This window comes from Barbatula barbatula (genome assembly GCF_947034865.1).
Source record: "Barbatula barbatula genome assembly, chromosome: 16".
Classification (NCBI taxonomy): Eukaryota; Metazoa; Chordata; class Actinopteri; order Cypriniformes; family Nemacheilidae; genus Barbatula; species Barbatula barbatula.
Window position 1 is genome coordinate 2,998,192 of NC_136779.1, and position 24,230 is coordinate 3,022,421.

General features: G+C 37.8%; 1 protein-coding gene across 1 annotated transcript in view; it reads right to left on the minus strand.

Moving 5' to 3' along the window:
• Nucleotides 1-221: 221 nt before the first annotated feature.
• The window catches only part of cdh12b (cadherin 12b), a 35,438-nt gene continuing 11,429 nt past the window's right edge, over nt 222-24,230 (minus strand). Inside the window, exons 2-7 of the mRNA XM_079476358.1 lie at nt 17,646-17,899; nt 14,178-14,314; nt 9,778-9,899; nt 6,502-6,619; nt 4,758-5,009; nt 222-1,476 (exon numbers count right to left, since the gene is read on the minus strand). Coding sequence (XP_079332484.1) covers nt 953-1,476; nt 4,758-5,009; nt 6,502-6,619; nt 9,778-9,899; nt 14,178-14,314; nt 17,646-17,899 — 1,407 coding nt within the window. The 3' untranslated portion in view covers nt 222-952. The remainder of the gene's footprint in view (nt 1,477-4,757; nt 5,010-6,501; nt 6,620-9,777; nt 9,900-14,177; nt 14,315-17,645; nt 17,900-24,230) is intronic.

Genomic DNA, 24,230 nt, shown 5'->3' on the forward strand with positions numbered 1-24,230 from the left:
ACCACAAAGACAATTCTCATATTATCTTCTTTTGTGTTCCACAAAAGAAATATGCAGGTTTTTTGGCTGAACTACACATTTAAATTAAACTGCAAAATTGCAATTTATGCATTTGGGAAACTGTCTTATACTACATGCATAATACATTAGATCAATTTGTGCACTAAACACTATTAACACTAAAGCCAATGTTTAGCTTCACAAACCCAGAACGTGTGTTTCCAAGTGACGTTTATTTAAGAAAACAGTTTATTACAGGACGCAACTGTAATTGCTCATGTTTAGCCCTAAAATGATTTTTTTACAACAAGTACAAGTCTATACAATTTCCTCCGGGGACCGTAGTGTCCACGTCCTTCAGAAGAACAAATAATTATTAAATTCCTTGTGTCTTCAAAAAATAAGAAATCCATATTCGGTCTGAAATCATGATAAATAGATAAATACATAACAAAACAGTACAACCTGTCTCAAAAGCCTCACGAATAAATAAATAGAATCATAAATAACAATCGAAAAATATCTTTGGCCAAACGAGGCCCATGTAGACGTTTCCTTCTTAGAACGTTTCCCACGTCACTGTCGGCTAGCGCGACACCAGTCATCCTTAAAAAGAGTGACACAACTAAACTAAACCATCAACAAAAGAATAATAAACCAACTCCATTGAGGCACTTTTAAGGATGTTAGAAAAATGTTGCATCTTCTATGTGGTACTTTGTTTCAAAAAGCAACGCTGAATAAATAAGACCAAAAACCTCAGACATTCATTTGCAGACAATACGAAAGGCTGAATTTGAATCTGGCTTCCTTTGTCCTCTTTCTAATGTCCAATCAAGGCAAACAAAAAGTAAAAAGTAAAAAAACAAACCTGCAAAGCAAATGTTGAGGTTAAATACAAATTCACATCTACAGTTATACCAAAGCCAATGTAAAAAAAAGAAAATCATCATCAGTGTTTGTTTTCAGTGGTGGTCGTGGGTGTTACGTCTGATTGGCTCTCTGACCTTTCTCCGAATATCCCTGCAAGGGTTTTAAAGCGTGGTCCCCACACATTGAGGTACTCAAAGTCCTCCTGCGGTTCACCTTTGACAGATTCTATAGAGCTTAAGCTCTCAGCCACCGAGCCCTCGCCCTCGTAGGCGTACGTGGCCAGTGAGTCGTAGGGTGGGGCTGACGTGTCGCCGTCGTGTTCCTGTAGTCTCTGACTGATAAAGTTGCTAATGTCAGCGCTGTTCTGCGAGGCTATTGGCCGGCGCGGGCCCGAGCCCAACTCGGGCTTAACGTCTCGGCGAAACAGGTTTTCCTTGATAACTTTCGGGTTGCGAAGAGTTCCCATGTCAAAGGCGTGCGTGTCCTCTTCTCCTCCGCCCTCATCGTCGTAATGGATGACGTTGTCGCGGATGTCCTCTTTGGACGTCATAAGGGTCTCTTTCTTCTTCTGTCGCCGCACCCCCACGTAAAGCACCACGATCACTGCCAGAAACACGGAAACAGAATAAAGTTTGATGGTTTATTTAAGAGGCACGCTCACACGCCTTCACGAAAATATGGGGTTTAAGATGCTAACTGAATGTGCTACAACAGAGTCCCTTTAAAGAAGAGGCCGTATACTGTCTCCGACTACAATCAGGCAGGGAGAAAGCTGGCGGAGGCTTGTGAAAACACTCTTCCTTGTTCAATCAAGAAGACAACCCCCTCATTTGTCAGAGGTTTTCATGATTGGCAAACAGCTCCTGGCAAACAGTCATCATTTAGAAACAGATTGAAAGCTGTAGCCGTAATGTGTAGCCTCTTTCTGATGGACTCTCACCCATCATATGGCACTATTTCATATCCATGTGATGAGACTGCCCATTCCTCTCTTTATGATTCACTTTTTATTGACTGGCCAGATCCTCACCCCTGTGCCTATAGCCATATAGAGAGAGAGAGAGAGAGAGAGATAGATGTCTAGACGGATGGACAGACAGACCAAAAAATGAAATGACAGCCAGACATAGAGTGAGACATTCAATACACAGACAAACCAACAGAGAGATTTATATACAGACAGATGGATAGAGAGTTAGCTGGACAAATACATAGGGAGAACGATGGCTAGACAGACAGGCAGAAAGACAGACCGCCAGACAAATAGATAGATGATAGATAGATAGATAGACAGACAGACAGACAGACAGACAGACAGACAGACAGACAGACAGACAGACAGACAGATGGATGGATGATAGAAAGACAGAAAGATCAAATGACAAAGAGGGACATTACAATATACAGACAGACAGATGGATGGATGTAGAGTCAGATAGACAGATGGATAAAGAGATAGCTAGATGAATGCACAGGTAGAAGGACAGCTAGACAGACAGGCAGAAAGACAGACAGATGGATGGATGGATGATAGAAAGACAGAAAGATCAAATGGCAAAAAGAGACATTACAATATACAGACAGACGGAAATAGAGACATATAGACAGATGGATAGAGAGATAGCTAAACGAATGCATAGGGAGAAGGGCAGACAAACAGATGGACCGCCAGACCGCCAGACAGAGACTGATAGACAAACAGATATGGATAAGATAAAATTTACATGATAAGAAAGTTAGACAGACAGACAGACAGATGAGAGGTGATACAACAGAGAGATGTAGTGTGTTTGTGGTAGTGTAGTATGTGCAGTAGTAAGCTGTAAATGACGTTCATTCAATTGCTGTGCAAAAATAAAAAGGTTGTTAATATTTCAAAGATCTACTCAACAGTGTCTGTGAGATGTCAGCGCCCCCAAGCGAGAGTCATGTGAACTGCAACATTCAATCCTTCCACCAAGTGTGTTTGTGATGCTGGTCATCATATTAAGGTCCTGGGTACAAGTCACGAGTATAGCATCTCAAATGCAAGCGGTTACATTTACAATAAGAGGATTATTATATTGTGTACATTTGTTTATTCCGTTAAAAAGGTATAGTATCATGTAAAGTAAAAAAGAGTATGGGAATAAAACGGATCCATACAAACTGAAACGTTAGAGTTTATATACACCCTGTGTGAGTCAAATGTTTTATTTAGGAATTTTGAGACTTGCTGCCTCCTGCAGAACTTCTCTAGAAAACAAAAGTTAGGGAGGTGAATATAAATTCTTGTTTTTGAAAACTTTTTTGCTTTGTTTTTTTCATCATTTCGAAGAATCACAATGTATATTTTGAATATAATGCCTTGGTTGTCGGCCTGTTCTCTTTTTTTGGAAAGCATTTGTTTCGGACAATCATTCGGTTCTCCCAAATACTTCTGATTCATATAGATGGACTTACTTTAAACAACTAATGTATGCTGATATATACATGATCTTAAAGCAACCAGACAGATTAAAAGCCGCAAACTTACATTTTGATTTCAATTCATGTCTTCTAATGCAATAACATAAAATGTGCGGATTTCATTCCGGCCTAATTTTGAGCCAAACAAAAGACGCAGACGGATTTACACATGAATAAATAAACTGAAGTGTGGGTGGGTGGACCAAACGAAAGGGTTTAGCATAACACGTGTCACGTGACTTTCAGAGAGTAAACCCAGCAGTCCATTGCATCCGAAGTTCATTCGGGGATAGACGAGAGATAACCTCATTTCATCGAGCATGTTCTTACTTAATGACCAGCCAGCCCACACAAATTACCATGGAAACGGGGCCATAAAAGTCTCCACCTCATTCCTCACCCCCCCACCACTACTCCTCGCACATCCCCTATGCAAATGAAGCAGGTTTATAACTCCGGGACTTCTTCTTTTAGACTTCAGGGGTAAGGTTAATGTGGGAATTGTAAGGCTTTGAGTGTGGTGTTGATGGGAAAGATATCAAGCTCGTGCTCATTTGCTTCAACAAACACTTCGCCTCTTTACCTGTCTAGATTGGCTAATAAAACGACATTTAATTTACAGATGCGTTTTAATTAAACCACCCCGGAGAGCTTAATATGGAATCAGATTTGTACCTATAAAACTGAACGCGTAAGTCAGTAGTTTTCAGAATGAAACAAAAATGATAATTTTACCTTAACACTTAACTATAAAAAATAAACTCTGAATTCTGAAATGGTCTCTTAATTTTTCCGGCTGTATATGAAAGAGAATTGGAAAATATTTAATATGTTTTTCAACTCAACCACATTTTTTCATAATTTTTCTTCTCTTTCTTTTGAAAATCATAGTTTATAAATGCTCTGTCAGAGATATCGCCCTGACAAGTCAAGTTAAGATCGTTTTTACTTCCGTATTCTGATGCATTTCCGAGTGAAACGGAATGTCGAATGAGAAAACATTAGGCTCCGCCCAAACCGTCTAACATACGTTATTTAAGATGGATAGTGTCTAGAGGATTGAGGTTCATTTTCAGGTTTTAATTTAAGACTAGGAGGGCACATGCATTTTAAAAATAGAATGATCCACATTGGCCAGCTATTTACAATAAACACTGCAATATTTCATGAAGAAATAGAATTTGTTATTTTTTATTTCACTGGGACTTTAAATCCATCTAGAGACATGCATGATGCCGAACCACAAATGCCAAAAACTAACTGGATTTCCCATCCCTCCAATCAGCTTGCTTCATTCTGATATAAAAGACGCTCTCTCCCGTTTCTTTCAAAATAAGATTCTGTTGGCTACTGCTTTGCAATATCTATTGTCACTTTAAATTGAGTTAGGAACACACCATCTAAACAGAGTCTCTGATGGATACACGTTTGCTTACCCAGCAGTATGATGATGCACACTAGAATGGCGATCAGAGCTCCTGTGCTGAGACCCACGGGGAGGAAAAGTGCTTCAGCGTTGCACGTCAATAAAGATCCGTCCGCGTCGCAGCCGCATACTCGGATGGTTAGGGTGCTGGTGCTGCTTAATGTCTGGAGACCCCCATCTTCAATGACCACCAGCAGATAATAGATCTCCTGAACGCGACGCTTGAAGCCGCTGCGCAGGGTAACAAGTCCAGCTGTGTTATCTGCGCAGATCATAGAGGAGTAAAAACAATACATTTTTATTATCTGTCCTTAAAAAGGAAGGGGACTGAAAATGTTTGGGGAACAGGAGATGACACAGGCCAGGACTTTTCTCATGAGCATGTGCACTTACAAGACCACAACTCTCTGACTATCATGAGACGTTTAATGCGTTGTCCTTTTTGTGCAGTGATCCCAAATATATTCAGAAACGTTTTGATCAGTGATATCACAGTTAAAAATGTATGAATTTCATTCGATAACCAAATAGCAAACCAATTGGCATTTGGATATAAATGCTGCTAAACCGCTTCTAACTAACCGTTTTTTGGGAACTTGCTTACGATGTAGAAACATGTGGCTTTAGTGGCCCATCTTCCCACCACTCTCAACGTCAAAAGCGTTTTTTACAAGAGTCTCGGCCTTGCAGCAATCCCCCAAACCACAAAAACAGATTAAAAGTCAATAAATAATGTAGCTGTTTTAAAAAATTAGCGTGGAGTGCCTCGTGTGTTTAGGCAGAGCGGACTGACATTCTAACAGGGCGAGAGTTTGGCGCGGGTGTGCGCTGACTTCTGTCACTGTGAGTTTATGCTGAGAGCGTTTTCTTGATGAGAGAACATTTTCAAGGAAATCTCGCACATTACAGGCTAACCTGTTCTGTTCGGTTTTCGCCTACAGCAGTAACTTTCACCTTGTCCCAGTAAATCACATCTTAAGAGAGCATTCAGGCCTGAAGTGAGGACAGATATTCCCAAAGGTCCAAAGAGTGGATGTATATGTGCTGTGTGAAAGGTAAGTGAATAACTTCTTAAACGAGACCTATACACAGTATATATACATATTTCACAATCTTAAAGCTTCAAAAGTAGCCTCACATTTGATTCAAAGCATTGAGATTTATATAAAATAGTTATTGTAAATAGATAACATTATACTTCAATATACAAAAAACTATTTAAAATTCATAATTTTTACAAAATAAAATAAATGTGGGATTTAACCTACATGAAAATAAACTATTGTATATTTATCAATAAATATAGTTACTTCAGTAAACTAGAATATAATACTATATATATATATATATATATATATACTGTAAATATGAGATCACTTAAAACTGATCATGTTTTTATGATGTTTTATTGTGTTTGTTAGCTGTATATTTTTAGTTATTATGGCTTAAATCAAAACAAACCAACTGCAGTTTGATTGATATTAATGAACATGATTTTAAAGTTATCTCATTTATGTATCATTTATTATATCTTCATATATATACTACATTTTGTTTAATTACACTATTCTGCCGTGTTTACTACAGTGAGCTGATAAACTGCAGTAAGTTCTGTAGTATACTTATTTTCACTATGCTAAGGTTAAAAAATACTACAGTATAGGAATGTTACTGTAGTTACTATAGTGCATATTAAAGTATACCATAGAATGTTGTGATGAATGAATAAACAGAGTGCTGGACTCAAGACTCACTCCCGAAGTCTCTGATGGTGAAGTTCTTTGTCTTCACTCCCTCTTGAGGAGATTTGAAGGAAAATCGTTGTCCGGCTTGAGGGAGATCCTGATCTTTTGCACCGATGACCTGAATCACCTGGATGACACAAAGTTAATAGAAAAATGATTGACAAACGTCCGAAGCATGTTGCCAGATAGTACTGTACAGACACGTATTAAAGGGGATGTCCAACGGTGTTTCATGCATTCTGACTTCTCATGCTTGACCCGGTCAATTGGACGTATGACGTAGCATTTCTCCCACAGCATTCGGAAAGTTTCTTCCGAACATGAAAATTCATTTCGTTGTAACTTTTTTTTTGGTCCCTTATTGGGCAATTCTCCCGGAAAAGCACAGCCATTGCAGGGCGAAAGAAATAGCCCGCCCTAGCATCAACCGACGAGCGATAGGAAGAGCCACTTACTAACTAACTTGTTACTCTTGCGATAGTGAGAAAAGTTGAGGTTTGTTTGTCGCATTTCAGTGATGAGTGTTATACAGAGGTGGGTAGTAACGCGCTACATTTACTTTGTTACATTTATCTGTATTTATCTGAAAATCTGTCCTTTTAAAGTCAGATTAAAAGTGGGTATTTTTACTCTTACTTGAGTATATTTCTAATTGAAAATCTGTACTTTTACTTCGTTACACTGCGTGACGTTCCTTCGTTCCTTCATTTTAAAATATGCATTATAAAATGCAACGTGTATTTCAAGGTTGTCGTCTCATTTTACCCCAGTGATCGGATTTTTTGAAAGCATAAATTGAACAACGGGCAAAAACGTTTGAATAGGTTCACGAATCAGTTCAAATGATTTGTTCAGTTTGCAGCACGATCTGAATCATCAGAAACAGCAGATTACTCACTCCTCGTAGAGCGAAACTTAAGCACACGCAGAACACTAAGAGTGTTGGATGAATCTATATCTATCCAATCAAATTTGCAAATGTGTCATATAAAACACTAACCCTCTCCATTCTCTCAACAGGTAGACGTCTAGCTTTTGTTGAGACTAGTAACTTTGTATTAGCATCTATCGTATTATTGCTCGTTTATGGCATATCGCTTATTGCTCCCTGACTTCTTTGCTTTGTAGCTTTGGATAAAAGCTTCTCCTAAATGACTAAATGTAAATATTGTTTGCCAGCAATGATAAACGCCCGCCACATGCGCCCACCCGTGTGACCTGTTCGTCAGACACAGCAACATGCACGTGACCTGTTAGAGACAGAGACGTGGGCTTGCAGAAATATACGTTTGCTGCATGTTTACAAGAAAGAGCTTTTCACAACATGCGAAAACATGAGTTTGGTCTAAAATCAGTTTGTATTTCATATAAGAGAGATATTCTAGATCATCTTAGGAAATGCTCTGAGTTTAGTTTTTCTAGTATTGTAAACACTTTAGTTTGACGTGGTCTATTATTCTAAATAAATGGTAGTTGTGAAGGCTACATTGATATTGGGACTAGATTAAAATGACAGAAATGCTTGTCTATTCTGTGTTTGTCTATCTTTAGTCAGTGTGTATAATGTAAATATATCTGCTTGTGACCATTATTTTAATATTAATAAAATATTGCCGTAAATATTAATTTTATGAATAGAAGGCCTATATAATCAGATAAGTAACTAGCTACTTGAGTAGTTTTTTCATCACATACTTTTACTTCAGTAACAAGTTCTCTAGTTACTTGTACCTTTACTTGAGTAAAGATGTTATATAAAAGCTGGATATGGAGATAGTTTGAGGCTGATAGATGGTGCGGTCCCAGCCCTAAAAGATGCTGGACATGAACCGCACACGGTAAGTGAAACGGAGTCATATGTCTGTGTTTTGTCGGCAACGGGAGCCCCCACATGTTTTCCGAAATAACCGTACAGCTGTATCTGCCTTCTATACATGTGATCAAACTAAAGACTTTACAGATATTTGAAGGGTGTGATACTATTCTGTAAATCCTCAAGATTAACATGAGATATGCAGAAACTGTGTGAGGTATGGCCACTTTAAATAATTAGTATTGATATAAGGTATATATAAAACACGAAATGGTATTAAAGAACAGCAAATGCTTATGCATCTGACCATTGCATGAAACACTAAAATACTATCAGGAACATAAGAATCCGTAATGGTTCATCTCTAGCTTAAATGCTTTATGTTGAATATTTATGAAGTTCTTATTGTGATTTATGAGGCTTACAGCACATAGGCATATTAAGTATTTACATGCAATTAGACCGGACAATAACAAAAATGAACTTAAACAAACTAAAATAATAAATAAATAATAACTGATACCATGACGACCAACTACCTCCTGCTGAGTGTCGAACAAACAACTCATTAGTGAGACAGTCTGTTTATTTTTAATGAATGGAAATATATATACAGCCAGCTAATGCATTCTGAAAAAGTGCTTCATATATCAAGCACTAAAAACCACAAAGCTAAATGAGGCACGCTTGATCTTACCATCTGATAATTGAATAACTGGTCACAGCAGCACAAGTTTGTGTTAGGTCAATAATAATGTTTTAATAAGTACTCGTGTAGATCTTCTTCCTCTGAACCCAAGCAATCTCCACTTATGATTATGAAACATGGTGAACTAATATTACCAACGGACCAATGTTCCATGGCTCACAGACAATCGCTCCTCTCACACTCCCGCTGGCATCACCTGTAAGGCTGTCATGAACACCACAGGTGCATGCTGGGTAGGACGATTAGAACACAGCACTACTGCATCACTTACCCACGCACGCTCTTCCTGTAATGTATCAATCAAACCGCACAATCCAGGCAGAAGTGGATTTTTTATTCTCCGACATCGACAAAAAAAGATTATTTCTGATAAACGGCACGTGTTTTTGTAAATAAAGGTGATTTTAAATCAATAAAAAGTTTACCCATGGGCTGTTGCAAAAAGTAATGAGGCTACTTGTTTTAGTAGTGGACATTATCAAGTCCACTCATTCAATCCTACGATGCTCTGCAAAGGTACAATCGATGTACACTTACAGCTAGACATACAATACACGGTGTATCAACATTTAGCTTACGTTGAAAATGCATGGGCTTGTGGATAGGACACACACACCCTATCTAAAACAGGATATACCTCACTTTAAGGATTTAATGAGAGTGTCAGAGTTTGGAGTCTGTCATACATCATCTTAAATGGGTCATTAGAGCAAAATTGGTTTTCGGCATGCAAACATGCACACACACATTTGCATCAGCTTACCTGACCGGCTTTGGCGCTCTCACACACGAAGGTCTCGTAAGGCATGGCCAGCTCCGGAGGAAACTCATTAATGTCCAACACGTGAACGGTGACGGCCACTTTACTGGTCAGCACTGGGTTATCTGCAACAGAAGACAAATGTAAGACCAGCAGGACCCTGGACTCTTAGAATTGCTTTTTACATAATGCATATGACCATTTCTTTTAAGAACTCTTTTATGAGATTATTATGTACATTAATAGATAGCCTACGATATCACATTGGTTACGGTAAGGTTTGTGGAGTTGAGAGGTGGTTGCAAATCATTTTTTTATTAAATGAAGGCCAAAATTACTCTTTGTCACTCAAGGACGGGGACAATTTATGGATTAACAAAATGATCGTAGTTTTGTATTTTAATACACTGACACTTCTGGCGAGAGGGTTAAATAATGGACAGAGGGGTTCAACATTGTGCTTAAACTACAGTGAACGTACAGTAATACTGCCACCATGTGGTTAAACGTGAGGCCCTTTGATAACATTTTTAACCTGACTATATATAACCATGTCCTTATTTATTAACAAAACAAAACGATTGGATAGTTTATTTAATAAAAACGTATTTTTTCTGACACCCAAGGTCAGGGTTGTTCTCTCCGACACAGCTGTTGATCTTCACACGTCTTGCTGATGTGTTTGAATTCTGCTGTGTGAGCAGTGTGTTGGTAAAGGATCAATTGTACAGATCTGTTGTACGAGATGAGTTTAGTGTGTCTGAGTGGAAAGTGAGACAGGCTTTAGAACGTCAGAATTGAAGTCATTCCTCCCTGGGCACAAGTATAACAGCAAAACCGGTAGGCGACCTTGATGAAGATGCGCGACCTTCCTACAGAGACAGCGCGCGCACGCGTGTGTGTCTTTTAAAGAGGCTTTGGGGTTTCTGATCTCCAGTAAAAACATTACTGTCACTACAAATGATCTTGGATCAGACACAGAATTTTTTCATTACTGAAGTTTTGAAGGAGACAAACAAGTTCTGGCAAACTAAATGTAATTCAGTTAACTTACAAACGGAATTCTTTGAAGCAATATGTTAAATATTATGACAAATTGATCGTAGTTTAATATTTTAATATACTGACACTTCTGATGAGAGGGTTACACAACATCAATAGGTTCATATTTAAATATGATGTACTGTACCATATTTATTATAGTTTTGTCTTTAGTTGTATTCAGTTTTATTAAATAGTTTAAATTAGCTTTTATTTTTGAATTGTAATGTTAATTTAGTTAGTTTTTTAGCTATTTTGTTATGCTTTTGACGTTTTATCTTTATCTTTAAATAGCTTTTTAAGATTTATTTATTTTTATTTCATTTTACTTTTTGTTTATCATTATACTTTTAGGCAACTTTTACATTTTTCATTTAGTTTTGAGTTTTTCAATACTTTTTAGGCCAATACTTTGATTTAAAAAAACTGAAGTTTTAGTTACTAAACTAACAGATCAATTATCACAAACTATTAAAGGATATACTTTTATTTGATTTATACAATTTTACAAAAACACAAAAGAAGATATTTTGAGAAATGTCTCAGGGGTTTGTGTCCATTGGTAGTCAAGAAATTTTTTTGTGTTCATCAGAAGAAAAAGCCACATATTTATGTTTCCGAGTGTTTTTCTCAAATTGTATAAATAAAATAAAAGTATATAATATATAAGTTTATGATAACTTAAAGAAGACATTTGATGTTGACTCAGATTTTGTTCTATCCCTTTACAGCTATCTGATCATTAAAACGTCTGAATCGGACTTCAGCATTAAGAGTTCATAGATGCTCTTCTCCACTAGATGGCGCAATGGATTAAGCTAAACAATAGCTCATATCACTGTACATCAAACTGTTCTTTCAAAGCAATGTAAATGATTCTCTGATCCCATATTTTAAAGGCGCCTCACATTTAGATCAAAACAATTCTGCTTTCACAGTTTGGCAGGTGGTGTTATACACATCTGAGCCTGAGAGCAACACTTTTATTTTAACCGTTGATTATAATCCGGTCTTTTAACTACAGTCAGAAATGTTGTCTTTAAAAAAGTGAATTTCAACCTTTTTTTACTTCAAAGCCCTCATATTGTCCACAACAATATATGAAGACCCCACATATACAATATTCAAGAGCTCAGCATGATTCAAGCAATGGTGTGGATTTGAGACTAACTTTACAGAAGACAGGAGAAGTATTACTTTTTATTGCAATCCCACTAGGAAATGACACACTTCTGTTTTCATAAATAAGCATCACAATGGAGATTATGTTAATCGGGTGCATCCATGTTTTCGCTCCAGACATGCAACCCAAGAAGTTTTCAGCCTGTGCAACAAGCATGAGATGTTTTGAAGCCATCCTAATCATACTTGCTTCAGCAATTTCACATGTATTACATATTCCAGAACATCTGGAAATGCACCTGCCGTGACATAAACACTTCTGATAAACGCAGGAGAGAGAGAAGAAATGCAGGGAGGCTGGAATGTGTAACGCTATCCCGTGATGGTGTCGAACAGGTGTTCCCCGCATCTCATAAGCATTGTTTCTGCTAGATTTAAAAGCCATTAAAAGGCTCGTTTTACAAGACTGCATAAGGCTTGTAAGGGTGGTTAACATTTCTGGTATATACAGTAAAATTGGATGATATGGACATTAATAATAATACAGATCACAGGACTGCAAATACGGCTTGTTGAATACTTTCTGTCTCTAAAAGCTCCAAATGTTCAAAATGGGCCTTAAAGTTTAAACCAACTTTCAGGGATGTGCAAAGAATGTTTTTGCAACCACGATATTACCTGGTCTTACATTTATATGTATGCATTCGTCAATGAATTGCTTTTATCCATGAGACTCACTGATCAGATGTATACCGTGTAATACGTTGTGTGTTAGTTGGGAATCCATGACCCGTGCATTGCAAACACACAGCTCAATTTGAAAAACTGGGCTGGTTTTAGTTCACTTGACCTCAATGAGATGCAATTGTAAGAATGAGTCTGCAAGATGTTTACAAGTGTTTTTGCATATAGAAACAGCTTGATGGAGCACAACAGCACCAGATAAAACACGGGGGTCTCAAAACGCTTATTTCAAATAAACTTGAAACAAAATGCTCACGGTGGTGCACTGCTATTGCAACAACGAAAAACTCTGGAATAAAAAGTGTATCTGTGATATTTAAAGATGCATCTTGAGGATTTAACGTTGCATACTAACAAACCAAGCAAACAGAATAAAAACAAAAATAAAAAAAAGACATTCCAACTAACATTTTCACGTTCATCTTGTCTCTAATCCTAAATGACATCGATGCACGAGTTATGAGCTCAGTGTTCTGCGATATACCAGAATCTATCAGGGCCACCCGAACAAAATGTAAAACCTCTGATAGTGAGAAATACATATTCATAGGAGGCTTCTGACGCACGGTGGACAATTCCCACAGCAGAAGTGAAGTGAAGTTTAACAGCCCAGACTCCCAAACTAGCTTCAGAAATCACGATTAGCATGTCACCAGCGCGACCTTGAGAGCCGGTGACTAATAACTGTTACCATGACGATAACCGCTCAACTTTTAATGACCCGCTCATCTCCATTCCGTCTTAATGAATGAAAGCCGCCACGTTTGTAATTTTGATTGAGTATCACGGAGACGGCGGGATAATGGCGTTTGCAACTTCTTAGTGGATTTGATGGCTCGATGACGATGGATTTGCTTATTTATGAGACGATTTAATTTACGGATCTTTTAGGCACCGGGACAACTGAAGTCGAGTTGATCTTTTGATATAAATTATTTAAAATAGCAATGTTAACAAACCATTTCCTTTCTGATATATGTTGTTTTTCTAATAAAAGGTGAGAAATAAAACTTTTGAGTGCTTAAATGAAATGCAACAAATGGATGAGATTGTAAGAAGTAGGCATTACGAAATAATTCCTGCAAAACACCGTGCACTACCAAAATAAATGGTCCAAATTTGTATTTTATGCCTTAGCAAATATCACAGGGTTTTTGGTTTTATCACTCAAGCTTAATTTGTTTCTGTGAAGTTTCCGATGACGTGATGCGAGATAGACTCTTCCATAATTGACCAAACTAATGAGAAACAATTAATCTGCCGGCAGTTTTAGAACGTGGGAATACATCAATTGTTATATTAAAGGGGGTCAAGGAGACACGAAAGTCAGCGTGGAAATGATACATATTTCAGAAGAGTCATCATATTTTATGAACGATCGTAAAAATCCCAGAGACTTAATAGAATACGACTGCGCCGTAAATCAGCAAGAAATACCCACGTATTAAAACGGTTGCTTTTTAGGAGTCGCTTTTAAGCTTCACAGCTATACTTACTAACTTTAGTGGACACAACAGAAATGTTGTGCTGGGCTATACTCTCCCTGTCCAAAAGGTCATTGGTCGAGATGGTGCCTCTGACGGGATCGATGTCAAAGAAGCTGTCCAGGTCACTCTTCCAATCGATGGAATACCTAAAAAGAACACAATATAGTTGTACATTTATGAGTGAATTAATGGCTGTCAAGAGCATAACATTCACTTTTGTGTGATAAACATTTTCTTTAACTTTTTTTAATTTCTCAGGAGAAATATCTGAGACGCAGGAGCGTCAAGGAGAAATACCTGTTTAGTACCATTGAGAAAGGAAAGAACGACTGCCCTTTAGCAAGTAACTGCGTTTTTGTACTTTGGATATACGGTATAAGAGTATAATGTTACCATTATTATTATTTATTATTATCATGTTGCACAGCGCTCATTTCGTTCGAGCCAGCAAGTTGGCATAAACATATTACACACTTTGGTGAACTGCTATCTGTGGTCCAGTTTTAAACAGCTGTTATGATAAGATGTAGTAATAGCCCCGCAACCTTGTTGTTAACAGACCCCATAACCACTCTCGCGGGGTGTTTTACACGTGTTTTGCAGAAACGAAGCACCACCACAGCACGCATAAGTACAAATTCACTTTATGTCTTGGACTCGTTCTTTCACGGACACTTTTTCAAACCTGTTCTGGGTGCATCAATGCAGGGTAACATTTTCAAGGCGGTTTATTTATTAATTCGTAGGTTGACCTAGAATCGAGGTGGGAGAAATGTAGCACGGCTGTGGCGGCGACGTTCACAATTTCCATTTTTTCAGATTCCGGCATGTTAGATTTCACTAAAGGTGGTCGACAGAAATGCATCTGAGGATTGTGTACATTTGCATTGGACTTTCAAGAGACACCTTTGATGTTGCGATCCTAAACAGTCAGCAGGCTTAAATCTCTATAATAATCGTAGTAGATGACACATAGCGTCAGAAGCTATGAAAACAGAATGCGTAGGAAAGTTTCAAAATGGGTTTGTGGAAAACGACTGAAATGAAAACGTGCAGTGTGTGCGTGGCATTGGTCGGCAAAAACGTTTATTCTGCCTCCGAAGGCCAAATGCAGATCAAAAGAGATTTGGAGGCAGATCACGCAGTCCTTTTTAAAATATAAAAAATGTTCAATATACAATCTCCGCGTTTTATTTGATCTTCAATTGGGCCGTTTATTGCTGCAGAGTTCAAATCAATGTTGTGTGAATTTGTGTTTTTCTCAGAGCGCGAGTCACAGAAAGTTTTGCTCATCGTTAGACCAAGGAAAGCCTTTTCATATCATTTTTTTATATGATTTTGTTTTACAGCAGATGCTGTTGCCTTCAGGAAATAAAACTTCAAACTGAATTTCAATATGCTGCTTCATTAATCTTTACAAGATTACAAAACAAACACACTGACGAACAAATGATTCACTGTGGAAAGTATTTAGAGGTCTGCTTGACAGACCCTTGTCTATGAGAGAGATGAGCTAGAACATTACATTTATCTTGTTTTACTCACCTAAAATAACTCTCTTCTATCCCTGTAGAATGATATCAGTTTGTAATACGTATATGAAAACTTTAACTTAAATTCCCCTGGTTAGGCCTGGTTTCCCTCTGAGGATTTTTTCCTCCAATGGAGTTTTGGGTTCCTCGCCACCGTTTGCATTCTGTTTTGCACTGTTTGCCTGGCCGGGGGGGCTGCTCGAATTTTTATAGTTTTATTTAATAAACACTGCATATAGGAATTTATAGTACGTCTGACATTTGACCTGTGTTTTAAATTTAAATGTTTTCTTGGACAGATGCTTTGTAACAATGAAAATTGTCAAAAGCGCTATATAAATAAAGCTGACTTGACTTAAATTCACAAGCAGATTTGTTAAAATAACCAAGAGACTCATTATAATCAGAGGTCCATATTAACAGTTATCAAACTGTAGTCATTTTAAATATGAACTAACAGTCTAAACATTTATGAAATACTCTTTGAAGAAAGAATATACGGTTTCGCAGTTTTAGTGGGACCCAGATACAAATTCTATAATACAAGGCCTATTTATTTTAATAATTCAAAAGGCCTACAAAGACACTTGAGGACTGATATTGATATTCAAGTCAATGTGGTACCCGACCCATTTGACTACATAACATTTCATAACGAAACGGGATATTCGATAAGAAAAAGTGGAGTGGGTTTCATCAGGAGTAGCTGTACTTTTTGAGCAATTATGGCTTAAAGGAAATTAAACCGACTGATTGATATTAAATGGAATGCACACTGAAAAAACATGATTTTTTAAACATTTTAACATCTCATTTTGGAACCGAACTCTTCATGTCTACTAGTAATATCCGTTTTGCTTCGTACACCCTCTTAAATGGATTTTTCTTTACCGGGCATGTCATAATGCATTATGGAATGCATCTCTGCAAAAGAATACATCTGATGCTGTCTGAGACGTTGGCTAAACAAAGAAATCTTGCCCATACAGAAGAGTCAATGCGACCCCGGGTCAATTGAGTGCCCTATGGAACAGAGGCCTTTCTAGTAGCTTATTTTTCCTCTCTGTATGCTCTCCTTTGAGTGGTTTGTCTCAAGAATTATTTATCCAACTTGAGCGCACATGAAAAACTTTGTTTCTTTCAAAAGTATGTCCATTACTGATCTCCATGCGGCTATTTTACGAACCCTGACGCTTGGAGAAAACTTAAAAAGCTTTCTGTAAAGCTGCAGAAACCTTCGATTAACATGGGCACTTTATCTGTTTTGCCTCCTGCACAACACATGCGGTGGACACCCCTTTTAGGATTTTAAAAGCTTTGTTTTCCTCGCACAGAACCTCACCGGGGACTATTGTTTCAGATGAGAAAGCGCTCATCCCCATCCAACAATGTCAATGCTACATTACAACGTTTCTAAATAATTAATCAAGAAAGGCCAAAACAAAAGCACGTCGTTGCACTTTCACACATACAAATCTTTTCTTTGTCCATTTTGCTTTCTTATTTTACGTACTATATGAATATTTCATTCAGATGAACATTTGATGTATGAGCTTCTTGGGTAGTGTTGGGAGCCCGCAGCGGTGCATCAATGGTCTTTCTTCTTAAGAAACTTTAAAAGTGCAACTCTATAAAATAACGGACTATATAAACTTACATTTATTTTTAACATGCTGCTTTTACTTCAGTGAGCATGTTATTGTTTGTATAATACACACACACGCACGCATACAGTGTACAAAAGTCTAAGATGCTATATCCATATAGATACATCAATATTTCCTTTACAGGACTCTATGGTCTCCTCATTGATTGTCCTCGAAATACAAAAAATGTCCCAACCCAAGTAAATGTCCTTTCAAGGCCACAATATTGATGGTTTTTGCTTGTTTCTCGCTGGGACAAAGAACCAAACCTCTGGATTATGTGCGATTTGTCGACATACCTGACCGGACTGTTTCCTGCGTCGAGATCTTGTGCTGTCACCGCTCCAATAATGGTGCCTTGTGGTGTGTCCTCATAAACATCCATAGTATAGGAGGGTTTGCTGAAGACAGGAGGCTCATCCACATCCAGAATGTTTATTTTCACGGTCGCAGTGTCTTTAAACGGGCCAAAGCTGTGGAACCGTGGGTCCAGGTGTGCATTGGAAGCCTCCACTTTAAATGTATAGGCTTTCTTTGTCTCATAATCTAGAGGCTGAGGGAAGAGAAATAAGACAAAGACAGAACGAGAAACAATGGTGAATGAAATTGATTCTAACTATTTAAATCACGTTTCAATCACATTTTATTAATATCCTGACATTAGAACAGCTTTTCCTATCTCAAACAACAATAAACATCCTTCAGTGTACCTCTCTCTATTCTACTGTATGTACACTAACTTAGTCATACAAATTATACTAAAATCATATAGAGAATGTGAACCTGACGCCCTATATTGCAGTGGCGCCGCCATCTTGGGAGGTTAATACAACTCATTTAATTGTCGAAAACAACACCCTTATTTCAAACATGTTATTTAACAAAGCCATTTTGAAACGTCTGAATAAAATACTAGGAAAGGCATATGTGAAGTGACATCGTTTTGTTGTATGCACTATTTGCATTATTTATAGCAACTATGAAAACCCCCTTTACGAAAGGCAGTAATGGCATAATCGGCATTTAAATAACAATGCAATTCCATATAGTAGTTTTCTATTGGCATCCTTTGCGATGGAAATTTGCGATAAATCGATCCAAGTTCAGTGCAGATGTGAAAGACGTGTGTGATTTCTTTTGGAAGATGCGCAGGCCGGTCGGCATAGCATCGTGAAGTGCCGCGTGACCGATTCGAAAGTATTTGAAGCAGACGGATTTTGCGGTACTGTGATGTCATACACGCAAACTGTATGCGGAGTCGCAAGAAGTTGAAGACACCTCTTGCTCGATTGGCTAAATTGATTGCTTTTTTTTACTTTAGCATTGTGCTGTTTGTACACTAGAGGTCACACGGAGACCATTTTCGCTTGAATGTTGTTTGGTCTTTTGTAAAAATGGTAATATACAGCACTGCAGAAGAAATAGACTGATGCACACTCAAGGTTCCAAATATTGTTCATACAGTATGTACTTAAAACATATTGGTTAATTACTTTTTTGTGGACATCTGTTTTTTTATGAATTGACCATTTATAATTTAAAACATAATACTATAACATTATAAATAAATGTGATTGTGTGCGTGCGTGCACGTACATGAGTAGTTTAAAAGCAATTTTAATGTTTAAATAGCTTTAATAGTCCTTAGGTGTTATAGGAAAAATTCGACTTTGCCTATATGTGCAATTACCCCCAGCTTTGATGCCTCACAAATAAAGCTAAACACAGAGCTCTACATTAAGGCCTCATTATTTATTTATTTAGTTTTTTTTTTGTTTTGTAAAAATTGCTTCCTTTGATCATGTTGATATTGCAGGCCTTTCTTTGATCTCTGCTGTTGATGTCAGTCTGTCTGGGGAAGTTTGTCACAATTTTGAGTCATGTCAAACAAACAACACACTCCAAAACGTGTTCTCTCATGCTCTCCCACGTATTGTTTCCATCTTAATTCACGGGTTTTAACAGCCTGTTTTATAATGAAATCTAACTTAAAGTTTCTCCTCAATTCATCTAATCCGGTCTACCATCAGTCTGACAGCCGTAAAATGTGTGTGTGTGTGTGTGTGTGAGCACCACTAAATCAGAAGCGTGTGTGGAGATGATAATCATAGAAGGCTATTTTTTAAATATCTCCCTGTCTTAGAAATCCGTCTTAAAGGGCAAAAGAGGTTAAGATCAGATATCTGACCTATATACCATTTCCATCGTGAGCAATTTAGCTTTGCATCATCTTCATACAAGTAGAAAACCACCACCACAGGTGCAGTATAAATGGCATCAGTAAGTAGGGATGCACATTGCTTATGGAGTTCCCCGAGTTCATAGAAGAAACTTGTATTTTGCCGGACATTTCCATAAAATTTCCATAACGTACAGATCTCAAGCTTAGCGGAAATACATCAGTTTTGGTTGAGTGGCCACATCGAATCATTTGGGGTTTGAGCTTGTCAGATGCCCCTGTCTGAAATGGCAGTCTCAAACCATTTGGGATTTCAGGATGTCAGATGCCCCTTGCTGAAGTTCCAAATACAAACCAAATTAGATTTCCAATTAGGTAAAAATGAATCTCCCAAAACTGCTGTCGCTAATGAACTGAAAGACGGGAATAAAGTTGTGTTGCTTTTAACTGAAGTCTACAAAGTTTACTCCGAAATATGAATATTAAAATAAGTTTGTCGTGGCTATTTTTCTAATCAAGTAATTGGCACCCATGTCGTGCAAAACTTATTTCTAATTATTCAGACTTGCTTACAAACGACCTTTCTATGTCCCCTATAGAAGACAAACTTGTCCCTAGAGGGCAAGAGACACATTGCTATTAAGGTCACAAACTATGACAGAGAGGCAGATTGTTAATAAAACCTCTTGCATTTCAGCAAAAAGGACACATGGAGGTCTCCTACCATATTTATTATGCACAACGCGAGTTTTATTTCCTTCCAGTGGATGTTATTCTACGTCCCAAATTGTACTAAGAACTTGCAGCTCTTGTCGTTCTAAGTTAGAGACAAAAGCTATAAATTGCTCTCTGACTGCTGTTTCATGCGCTTATTTTCCATTTAGTTCCTCTCAAAGGGATCTTTAGTGATGCTCATATTGAATTATGGCTGGATCTTCAGCGTTGCATTGCTAGAGAAAGGCTCGCAGAGAGTCTTTGATTTACTGTTCTTTCAGGACACAAAATTTTCATTTATACACCCCTAGAGTCTGTTTTCAAGGTCATTTGGGCTCGTAAACAACTTAACCGATTTCATTCGGTATAAGGACTCCGAAACATGGCAAAAAAAGATATTGGGACAAAAAGGAACACCTGTCTTATCTTAAAGGGACAGTTCACCCAAGATTGGGTTATGAATTACTTAACCTCAAGTTGTTCCAAACTGGTATAGATTTATTTATTCTGTTAAACACAAATAAAGATATTTGGTTAGCAACTGAGATTTCGGGGGAATTATCTCCCAAATGTATTGCAACCAAATATATCGCATTCACTTTAAAATGGCTGAGAGAAATTGAGTACGATGCTTTTTGGCAAATAGTGTTGCGACATACCCGGGGCTAAAGGTACCATTCCAAACAGCAAAATCTCCACCCCTTGCCACCAGCACATCCAAATTTCAAGCCATTTTCTTTGCTCTATATTACATTTTATTAGAATGCAAGATTTGATAGCCTTACAGTTTGGAAAAAAACTCATGAGTCGTGCACAGCCTTGAACATAAAGCACGTGGGCCAGCAGTCCGTCAAAATGACAAATAATGTAAAAGAAGACAAATGAATACCTCCTCTTCCTCTCTTTCATGTGAGCCGAATGTAACTGGGGCGATCATATGTTCTTTAAGCATGACTGATGGAAAAGAAGCGCTCCATTACTCCACACCCACATTCCCAGCACCTGCTCTTTTTTCGAGGTGCATCAAATTCCCATTTTAGTGTTCACGACAGGTCGTGATCTGAGGTGGAGAGGTATTCCGTCCGTGTCTGGTATTGATGTGGATGGACGTGAATGGTGATTAAATGTCAAAAGGAGCTGCAGGATCATTGGAGGTGAGGAGGTTTAGCCATGGAAGAATGTCAAGACTATCGTTGCCCTTTTGGTATATGCGAACGGCCACATCACCCCCAGTAGCCTCGGCTAATGACTACAGCGAGACGAAAGGAATGTTAAAGGAGAGAAAGACAGAAAACTATTGAAAGGATAATGACAGTGACTCATTACACTAAAATGCTCTTAACGTGTCTCAATCAAAAACTAAACTCAATATAAAAACGGAGGAATATGAGAATGCTATATATACAGCCATGGAAATATAAAGAAGCCATTTCGAAATGTTAATTTAACAGCATTTCTAGAGGAATACCATTTCAGTCAAGTGTTTGTCGAATTTCAACAAAATCAAACCTCAGAAGTGACAAAGTCATCCAACAGCAATGTGAAAGAATGACAGCATGACAAGACGCATGAAAACTGATAAATTCCAGTTTATAAAAAAACGTTGCCTAAATACATATAAGATCAAAATATCTTGCTTAAAAGTGAATATGAACTTTTCTTTGCAGCATTTCAGGTCTGAAAAAAATAGCATATTTTATGATATTTTGATTCTTTCATTCTGTGCAGATAAATGCGAATAGAAACAATATGTTTTAATAGATATTTGGGAGACATATTGTTAGTAGTTCACAGAATGAAACAAAAACGATCAATTTACCCAAACACATCAAATTGTAAATTCTGAAAAATGTAATATCATCTTTTAAATGTCTCTCAAATCTTTCCACGGCTGTATGTTTAAAACATGAATACAACATTTTTAGCTTATATATAGCCTATATATTGTTTTTCTTATAATAAAGTGTACTACGTGAAAAATAAATAGAAACTTTTCAACAGTCGTATATATCGTATGTTTCCATACTTTTGTATGCTATATATCTTTTTCAGATATGGTTTCTTATTTCCCGCATGACACAAATTGGGTGTGCGGTATATGGCTTTATGTATTTGTAACAGATGCTTTTGGTCTTAGAGTGTTGCTTTGCTGAAGGCTTTTGAGAACGTTAATCAACAACACAAAGATCAAAGGCCTCAGGAAAGGTGCCTGTAGTTCAGGCGGTACGCGCACGTGTGCGTACGTGAAGGAAATACTCATTTTCCTCTCCGTGTGCGCGCACACTCGACCGTTACCAGAACAAAAGACGCTTTAAATTCATCACTTCATGCTGGAAAATCCTTTGATGTGCTAATGTGCTCTCTCCTTGCACTGGTGTGATTGCCAACAGAGAAATCAAGACGATCGCAGCCCGTGCCATCAATGCCAGTCGTGGGAATTGAATCAGTGTGCACCGGAATCTGGAACAAGCAACATCCATTGTGTAGGTAATAACGCTCGGAGGCGCTCAATACAACGTAAATATGTCAGCGGTTAGGATCTTCTTCATTATTATTTCCTCAACAATAAGGGCCTTTTAGAAGGAAAGTTTTTCTTTTTTGACGCGACTTCATCTTCCCCTAGAGAACTTGCGAGAGACGTGAGAGCTCTTTGATGTGGAGCTCTCTTTATTTCCATTAGCGTTCTGAATTTGTGCTTATTCTCGGCAACCAATAGAAGCTCCCGACGTTTTGCCCGCACAGTCAAACACTGAATTACTTTTATGTACGAAGATCTTAGTGAAATCAATAGCTATTATTAAAGTCAGCCCTATAATCCTTAGGGCTGCGCTGCACGGTATCTATGTACCGGCCCATTAGTATGCAGAACCCGCTTGAAGCTTTTTATAGTGTAATGCACTTTGCCTTCATCTGAAGAAGATTACAATGTGAGGCGCCCCCAAAAAGTACTTTTCTTGTTGTGGCAATGTGCCTGTTAGTCTTCCCCTTTGAGAAAGCTCAGAGTTTATCGTGTTGTTTCCTTAAGGAGGCTTTTTTGTTCGCAGGGGCCATCAGACGCTTTACTCTTCGATAGAGGGAAATACAAAAACACGTTTTCCTTTCTGTGCTGGCACATTTTTATACTTCAAACACGTGAATGAAAATGTACGGATGACGAAATGTATATTTACATTTTTATAAACATAGATCACAACAACACAAGCCATTTCACTGTAATCGAATAGCAATAAACCAGTTTATTGCACATCCCATCCTGTTAGACGTAAAAACATGCTGGCCTACATACAGTTCTATATGCCACATTACCTGTTAAGGATGCCAGAATACATGCATACTAATTCTAAAATTACAATGACACACATAGCAGCGGCAGATCTCCCTGGACACTGGCGGACATAAAGGTTGAAATAAAACAATATGACCCAATTATATGTTTCAGTTTGTCAGAATGTGTTGAACTACAGGCAGTGGAATCTGTAGATTCAGCCAGGATCACATTTAGAGCAAAAAGACACCTGTCAGCACCTCTTGGTGATGTAGAGGGCAGACGAAAGATTGTTTCATCAGGACCATCTTGCAAGCTTGTTGGGTTTTAAAACTGCACAGTGCGATCAATCGCCTAATGAATGACTTTAGAGACTTTCTGAAATTGCTGTAGTGCAGTTCTCAAGTTATACAGTGATGAATACGCCATTTATTTTATGCACAGTGTACAGACTGTTTGATTGGACGTGCACCTGACCCCCAGTTATCTTCCGCTTTTATTTGGCTAGTGTCTAATAATATAACTATTTACGTTAATATTAATTTGCATTATTATTTTAATGTATAATAATTAAATGAACGATTTTGTTGCATGTTCATTTTATTTAATAAACAATTCTGTAATTCCTGCAGTTCGATCGCAACAAACCGCATGGTACATTGCGTTTGAGCTTGGTATCGCAGTCTAAATTCAAAATATTGGAGTGACAAGTTAAGCCAAGTAACG